Source organism: Aptenodytes patagonicus, chromosome 1, assembly GCF_965638725.1.
Source record: "Aptenodytes patagonicus chromosome 1, bAptPat1.pri.cur, whole genome shotgun sequence".
Classification (NCBI taxonomy): domain Eukaryota; kingdom Metazoa; phylum Chordata; class Aves; order Sphenisciformes; family Spheniscidae; genus Aptenodytes; species Aptenodytes patagonicus.
The window spans coordinates 211,970,841-211,979,322 of record NC_134949.1 but is presented as its reverse complement, the minus strand read 5'-3'; the positions used below and the strand labels follow the sequence as shown (position 1 = coordinate 211,979,322).

General features: G+C 40.5%; 1 protein-coding gene across 1 annotated transcript; it reads right to left on the bottom strand.

Moving 5' to 3' along the window:
- Positions 1–1,437: 1,437 nt before the first annotated feature.
- Positions 1,438–8,099, bottom strand: LOC143155454 (stromelysin-1-like). Its single transcript, XM_076328226.1, has 10 exons — positions 7,916–8,099; positions 7,523–7,767; positions 6,906–7,054; positions 6,679–6,810; positions 5,657–5,818; positions 4,841–5,060; positions 3,552–3,685; positions 2,846–3,005; positions 1,901–2,004; positions 1,438–1,695 (listed from the first exon to the last, which is right to left on the bottom strand). The coding sequence occupies exons 1-10, from the start codon at positions 8,018–8,020 to the stop codon at positions 1,595–1,597; spliced, it is 1,512 nt and encodes a 503-aa protein (XP_076184341.1). The 5' UTR covers positions 8,021–8,099; the 3' UTR covers positions 1,438–1,594.
- Positions 8,100–8,482: the final 383 nt, after the last annotated feature.

The following is an 8,482-nucleotide window of genomic DNA, read 5'->3' as shown; positions in this document are numbered from 1 at the left end:
GTTGGTTTTAGACCTTTCTTTAGCAGTGCTCAGTGCGTATCTAGCATGGCACAAAGCATACATGAAGAGCAGAACATGGCAAAGAAGAGGTTTTCCAAGATCAGACATGACAGCACCTTGGTTGCCCATCCTCAGTCTTGTCTGCTAGCACGGTGGGACAGTGGGTCTCTGGGTACACTGGAAGAAACATGGCTTCCTCTGACCCTGATGGATGGTGCGACAGATGTTAGTAGGTGTTTTTACCAGATGTCTGAGGGATCTGCCCTGTGCAGAAGACCGGGAGCAAATCTCACCTCTGCCCAATGGGGTTTGAGCTGTGGTAACTGGAAGACTGTCCTTATCAACCATTCCCATCCCCTCTCTCTGCCTTTGCCAATTCTACTAGAGAAAAAGGGACAGTGAGGAGGAGTCTACTTCCTTGTACATTCACATCATCAGAGCACCGTTGTGAGAGATGGGGTCAAATCCCTTCAAGGAGAGGACGGACTTCAGCCAAGCTTTCTTTCAGCCCAAGGGGTGTTTAAGTCACTGAGCTATTGCCCTGTGAGGGGGACCCAAACAGGGTGGATGGAGGAAGCACGTGTGCTTTTGTCTGTGTCTCACCATTCTTCCTCTGGAGGATTCATCTCTGGTAGTTACATGAAAATCCTGGGGTTTTTCTTATCACTTTGGCTTCTTTGCTCTGGGAAGTGGTTCTTGTCAGTGGTTTCTTGTCCAGCATTGCGAGCTGGACCATCAGCCCTGACTCCATTCCCATGGCACATTGTCACAGCTCAGCAGGAGTAATCCCCTGACTCCCTGGGACCCCGTGACCATATCTCCATCATTTCACACCCTGCCCGTGTGCTGCCTCCATCCCCAAAATGGACACCTACCCTTCTTTCTGGTTGCTCATATCTGGCTGTACCAATGACTCTGCCCACCAAAACCACCCACAGCAGCACTGGAGCATGGGTCCTCTCAGCCCATTGCAGTGTTCCCCATCTACCAGCAGGCACCCGTCCCCATCCCTGCCCTGACCCCTCTCTCCCCATGCCGTGGGGTCATGGCAAGTGACGCCACAGCCACCAGTCTCTCCACAGCCCTTCCCACACTACCATGTAGGATATCCTCCCACCTCTTCCGCTTCCCCTGCATTGTTCCTGAGTGATCTTTGTTCTCCTTCTCTGTCCGCCACGTCATTTCTTATTGCCTGTTGAAACTGCCCACCTACTTCTGCTTCTCTTTAACTTCCCCCCTACAGACAGTGAGCCCTGCTAAAAATGGTGGTGGGGTCCCGGCGCCATTCAGGCTTGTGTGTGATTATATCAGATGCCCTGTCTCCAACGGACTGAACCAGGACACAAGAACGCTGCTATACTTGAGCAAAATATTTTATTACTCAAAAACAACTTGATTAATAAATAGTTGGAAAACAAAATAAATTAAAACTGTACATTAAGTTTTACATTTTTATGGTTTTAAATTAGAATTATCAAAGGCCATCCTTTCAGACTCAGATGCACAGTAACAGCTGAATGATATTGATTATAACCAAGGAACACGAAGAAACATTTCTGGTACAAATACAGCCCTGCACCATCACTTAATATTTCTAGCAATTAAACCAGCTGTTGCTCTTCATTATACGAATGAGTTTCTTGTTCTTGATGTCAACCTCATACTGTTTTGATCCACAGAAAAAGTAGAAATGTCCTAGAATTGGAAGGACAAAATATTGGCAAATTAATATTTCCTTTTTGTATATCTATTGATATATGCTTGCTATTTTCTTGGGTGATTTAAAAAAAATATCAGAACAAACATTTCATATATATATATATGTATTTGAAACATACACTGTTTTGGCTTTGGTTGGTGGTCTTTTGTTTTGTTTTTAATCACATTTTAATTTATTTACCATTTTTCTGAAGGGCAGCATCAACTCTGTGGCGAATTCCTTGGAAGTCAGCTACTATTTTTCTTGGATATCCCCTTTCCATTGATTGGGTATTTTCATTGAAACTAAATAAAGAAATTGCATGAAAACAAGAAACAAGCATGTGATGTTCAATGTTGAAACCAGGTGGAATTTTTACTAAATAAGTCTACTCTCAGCTGAAAATCCAGTAAGTGCAAGCATCTATCATCTCATAGAACTGTATAAATCCTGGCTGTGTGAATATTTACATCTTTAGTGGCCTATGCAAGGCTGTTTTCAGAACATCAGACTAAATGGTTCACTTCCATTCCCTGAGGCTGTTAATAAGGCTGGAAGGGTCTTATACTGAGTAATAAACTTAAATAATTATACAAACTGAATATTTTAATTTTACAGCATCCAATGTATGAAGTGGCCCCATGAGTAGAACGTAAATGTCTGGTGTAATAATACCTTTTCAAGATAATATTACAGATTAATTATTAGGGCTAACATTACTGTTTAGCTGAACTGTTTCTTAAAAAGTAAATATTTTAATCTCCTTCCATAACTTTCTTGATAGATTTGTCATTTATAAATTTCAGAGAGCACTTCTTCCCCTTAATAGTTACCAAATGAATACATGACACAGTGACAAAGTCTACTCACATTATCTTTTTATACTAAGTTCAGGTAATACTGCTTCCTAAAGAATAAACAAAGCTCATTTGTCTTTAATCACAGACTGGTAAGAGTAAATGTCTTTATCTCAGGTGTTACAGACTTTGTTCTATGAAAATACATGAGTGATTGCCTCTGAGTTTCAGCTTTATACTGGCTGACAACAAGAGGCCATGAACTTACTGTACAAATACTGATATAACTTGATATTTTAAAAGCTATCTATCTCAATTGTCTGCTGTACAAAAGAGGAATGAGCCTTACCTCCAGTACTTGTTGCCTACAAAGAAATAGGTTTTCTTGGTATTTTGATCATGAACAGCTGCATTGATTTTCCTGACACTAGTGGGGAAGCCCAGGTTCTGAATAGGCTTGGGGAAGCCCGGCTCTATACTGTAGCCACTGACAGCCCAGTACTGGTCGTCTGCAGGAAAACCAGAAAAAGTTAGTAGGGATTCCTGAGGAGACTGAGCTCCTTTTCATCAAAGCCCCAGAGCTTTCTGTGTAGTAAATGCCACCAAATAGCACAGATGTCCGGCTGAGAACATGACCCTCTAAGGCACGCATAAGTTTGAATATTTCAGATCTGTTGGATTTTCAACTTTTTATAGTCATTAGAGTGTTATATACTCAATAGTTAAAACTCAACATATTTTCTAGGTGTGTTTGGCACCTTTAAAAATTTATTTCAATAACTTAATGTAGGCAATCAGTTTTGTCTCAGCTATCATCTTCTCTCTCACTGACAAAAGAAGAGTAATATATCGTGCAGGGCTGTTGTGAAGCAGTATTAGTTAATGACAGTAACAGCTTTTTCAAACTGAATATGGATTTGAATAGTAAGAATATATTTTATTAGTATTAGTATTAGTATTAGAATATTACTTCCATTATTATTATATAACATTAGCAGTACTACTACAACTTTATTCATTCATAAAAAGGACTAGTGGAAATGTAAGAGAAATACCTTTAAAAAATGTCACTCGATCCTTCTTGTCAACCTCATAAGCAGCATCAAAGCCAGCTGCCAGTGACGGCCAGAATGAGGAGATGGTGTCGTGCTCAATGCCTGAGAAATATGGACTTTTGCGCCAGACATAGCTGATAGAAATGAAAACAGTAGTGTTTCATTGTCTGTATTTCACTAGATCAGTAGCCCAGAAATGTACTTTAAATCCTACTGTCTGGGTGTTGGAACCGGTCCTCCCTATGAGGCAGAGATAGCAGCCCTTTTGGGATGCAGTGCTTCAGTTTGCCCTGCTCTTTCATAGACATTTGCCCTTTACTACTGGTTGCTCTGAGATCACAGAACGGTTGAGGTTGGAAGGAACCTCTGGAGGTCATCTTGTCCAACCCCTCGGCTCAAGCAGGGACACCTAGAGTTGGTGGCCCTGTAGGCATCTCTGCTGGCACCCAAGACAACACGTGATGTCTGTGGTAGTGCTGACAATTGAAGCTTTCTCTTCACCATGTCCCATGTAGGTAGGCACATCTGTGTTCTTAATTTCAGTTTGGTTACAAATGCTTATTAAATATTCTTGAGAAACATGTTAAAACCCAATTTAAGGGGGAACCGCTTCTTCCTCCCCTTACCTGAAAATTATTGAGTTTTTAAGCTACAATTCTTCATCATGTGTTTTAGAAAGGAAATCAGACCCACATCATCAAAGGAATCTTGTTCAATCAAAACACAATTACCAACCCAAGAAGTGGGTGAAACCCTGGGCCTGACATACTAGTCTCCCTCACCAGGGTGGATGTGCACAGCCAACAACCTGCTACAGTGCCCAGTGCCAGAGTGTGCCCAAAAAGTGGACACCTGTAACAGCAGGGGTTCCCTACAGACAGTACTGGACAGTGGTCCAGTGCAGACTCCTAGGTCAGAGGGCCACCAAAAGTCACCAGTGACAGTTTCCACAGCTCCCTGACCCACATGCAGGATGGTGTGACGAGGACGGCGCTGCATGCAAAGCAGCTGCAGGCTGAGGAGTAACACTGGGATTATTCAGCCTTGCACAATTTTAACAGACAAGGGTGATGATGTATGATGATTTAAAACATTTTACTCACCTGTCAGTAAACCACCTTACTCACCCAGCCCAGCTGGGCTAGTAAGATATTGCAAAGTTGCCTTAATACTTTCAGAAAGAAGTATCTTCCCTTGTAACCGAGGGAAGATAAATTCCTTGAACTGAACTTTATGCTTTGCATTTGTGAGTGTCACAAAAAGGTGTTGCTAGAAATGAAAGCACGTACCTGCCTTTGAAGAACAGTATTTCCCCACGGAGAGTGGTGATAGCATCAAAAGTCAGATGAGGGTCACAGTCCTCTGGTCTTGTGGGGGTTTTGGAGGGTGTAATTTCTGTTGGTTTTTCCCGGGGTGACATTTCAGTCGGTGCTTCTGCAGGTGTCATTTCAGTTGGTTCTTGTGGGCGAAAAGCTTTCGTTGGAAGTGCAGAAGATTCCCTAGGGGATCCTTTGGGAAACAGATAAGTGTAGAATTGGAAGGTGAATTAGAATGTTTCATGTTGCAGAGCTTCAGGATGTACCATATGGAGCCACATGGATAGGTTTTTTAAGGTTAAAACTCAACTAGTAAATTAATGCCAGGGAAAGCTCCTGGGCAATTTAACTTGGCTATCTGTGCCTCTGACTGTTAAAATGGTCTCTGGCATTGTTTTGCCTTTACAAACCATTGGTGTCTCAAACTGTATGTGCTCAGGAGTTAATGTAGAGCAAATCCCATTTCCAAAAGGCAGTTGTGCATGTGACCACCCTTTTGTGGAAGATAAGAGAGTTTAATACTACAGACATGGGCTGTTCCTCTGGTATCATTGGAGAAAGGCTCTTGGACCTTCTGACTTACTGGCATGGATACAGCCCACAGATTCCATTTTGCAGATGTAGACTGTTAGCCACAAAGAAACCAAGAGATTTGCCCAAAAATGATATCAGGAAATTAAACCTCCGTATCCTTCTTGCAAGAGAAAGTTCAGTACATTTTAGCTGTGGGGTAAAATTAATTATAAATGCTTATCCATCATCCACCAAAAAATGATGCTTTTTGCTTACCATAGAGGGCCTGAATTCCATCAATATCATCCTGAGGAAGCCTGTAGTCCCTTGTATCCCTGGCCATATATATAGGATACATCAAAGCACCAATGACGTTGGAATGACCAAGACCTAGTGAGTGGCCCAACTCATGAGCAGCAACGAGAAATAAGTTGTATCCTAAAAAAAATCCAGCACAAAGAACAAACACTAAATAAATTTTCTTGCATGACAGTAGAATACGGGTGCCATCCTCTCACGCATGATCTATCATTCGTGGTCTCAATAAAACAGCAAAATCTAATTATGTCCCAAGTAAGAGGTTCTCTGGCATCCTGGAGGAGAAATGAGGTTTGAATTATAAACATTTATTTCTCACAGGGAAACCAATGTGGGCACAGTTCTTGCTCATGTTGCAGAAATTTTCCTGCCAACAAAGAATCAATGTTTCTTTAATGTTAATAATGACTGAAAACTGGGTGGAACATTTTAGTCATCTGGTCAGATTTTGGGAATTATAAATGACATGGAATTCACCTGATAACTACTTCACAAAGACCAGTAACATGTAACATCATCCCTGGATATTGCTGGAAACCAGAACACTTCACTGTTATGTTTAATTATATTTACCAACAAACTCAAGATAACTTTTTCCTTTGCAGAAGTTAAAGATTTGCATCACTTTAAATCAGGAAAAAAAAAAAAAAAAAGTGAGAGCTCAATATTACAATTTTTAAGGTCATTACCAGAGGGTGAAAATTCCCTGCATTACAATGTCATGATTACCCAATATTACTGTTTCATGCTAATTTCATTTCCTTCACTGGAACTGTAATTGCAGTCTGTGCATTAACTTCAGGGGACTGTCAGGACTGCAGCCCAGGTCAAAATATGCAGAATCATTTTACTAAATTACACTGACATTTTATATCTCAGTAAGTACTGGAACTACTGTCATGGGATCTGTGACTTAACAGTGACTTCAAGACAACACTGTCTAATAAAAAACAGGCAATGTAATATTTAAGGTTACCTACCATTATAGGTAGTAAATTTGGTCCAGTTTTCATCTTCGTCAAAGTGGGCATCTCCTCCTATGCCAGTGCTGGGGGGGTAGGCATGAGCCAGAGTTCCTCCTGGACCATCAAAGGAATAGAAGTCACCGTGAACTAAAAAAAAAGGGGAAAAAAAAAAAGTGATGCTTTTCATCATCGCTGTAAGAAAAAGTGACAATGCTTATTCCCAGGCAAGGGAGTCCCCTTACATCCAGCAGCGAAGGAGATCATTATATCTGCTTGACCACTGTAAAGCCTGGTGAATCTCAGAGGGGTGACACTGCTCCAGAGCTGGAAGGCTTTTGCAATTGCTTCCTCTACATCAGCTTGGAGCATGTCTGGAGTGTAGTTTAAAATCCTGTGAAATAAGGAGAAAGGAATTAAAAGCAACCAGATCACATGTGGCTGGAGCACATGGTATCAAGGTCAAATATTTTAATCAGTGTTTATTATTATTTATGTGTCTCGAGTTTATTTTCAAATTATTTGCTTACATAACAGGGGAAGTTTTCAGTTTTCTTTCACATCTTTCAGAAATCCTAACATATATACTCCCAGTTGTATCCCTTCTATCCACTGAGTATATTATTTAGTAGGCTGTTAACTAACTAATGTAAATGCCTATTTTGGTATTTTCATCACTGTTTGGAAGCCTAAAGCAAAGGATATCAATAGTCCCCACATTCATGGCCCTTTCATCCTGAATGGGGCTTTTATATGGAGAGGTACAGGAATAAATAGTAAAGAACCTGTTGGTTTTACTTCTACCTAGCATTCACAAAGCTTCCCAGTGGTGTACAGAGAAACATGCTTTAATATATGTTACCGATATGTCACATCTTCTTTCTTCCACCTAGGGCTCTGTGGGAAGGTGCTGTATGAACGGACGTCTGGTATTCCACATCTAGGCTGCTTCATCATGTCCAGCGTCTTATGATTCAGCTCCCCAGTCACCTCTAGCCCAAAGAATGACTGCATTTCGCGGATTTTGTCAGCCATGTGATTGAGGTTCTTTGATTTAAAGAGAGAATTTTTCTCTTCTTTAAAATCATAAAAATTTTCCAGATATTTCTGATGGGGAAGAAAAAACAACAGTTTAGAACATAAACATTTCTTTTCAAATGCAGACAGTTGTTAATAAAATATTCTACATCACTAATATATCAATACATTAATTTTCCCAATAAATTATTTCTTAAATTCTGTCTGTAGTCCTTACCTTAGCAAATTGCATATCTTCTTTTTCCTTTTCTGGAACCACTGGGAAAGCACAAGAACATGCAACATATAGTAACCCAAGGAAAGGAAGGATCTTTGTCTTCATCTTTGCCTCCCTGTCCTACCAGCCCTTGCTAGAAGACCTCTCAATCTCTTTTTCTTCTGTCCAAGGCTCACCAGTGTTTCTCTATTTATATCAGTTGCGTGCTTGCTAAAGTCAATAGCTGCATGACTCAGTTTATAACATCCTCTGATTTCCCACAGAAACAGAAAACAAATTTGGTTTTAGAAGCAAACTAACACATGACAGTTTACCTTGCCTGAAAACCCCTGATTTCGCAATCATATTATTGGACAGTATTTTTTTTTTCTTCATTCCTAAAATGGACTAGTATTTTAAACTTACAAGTATCTAAATCTATAATCGGTCACCTGGATAAAAATCACCTCATTTTTCAGAGGTGCTAAACGGACCTGGCTCTTTGTGAGGGACAACAATCTGTAATTCCTTGCAGCACGTGATAAGAGACCTCCAGAAACTGCTCCTCAGTTTTCTCAGTGTGGTATC

Excerpts from the sequence above, each read along its gene's own strand:
- LOC143155454 (XM_076328226.1), bottom strand. The coding sequence starts at position 8,020 with ATGAAGACAAAGATCCTTCCTTTCCTTGGGTTACTATATGTTGCATGT. Across the intron at positions 7,055-7,522 it reads AAAGAAGATGTGACATATCG|GATTTTAAACTACACTCCAG; the intron begins GTAACATATATT and ends CTTATTTCACAG. Across the intron at positions 2,005-2,845 it reads GTAGGCAACAAGTACTGGAG|TTTCAATGAAAATACCCAAT; the intron begins GTAAGGCTCATT and ends TTCTTTATTTAG.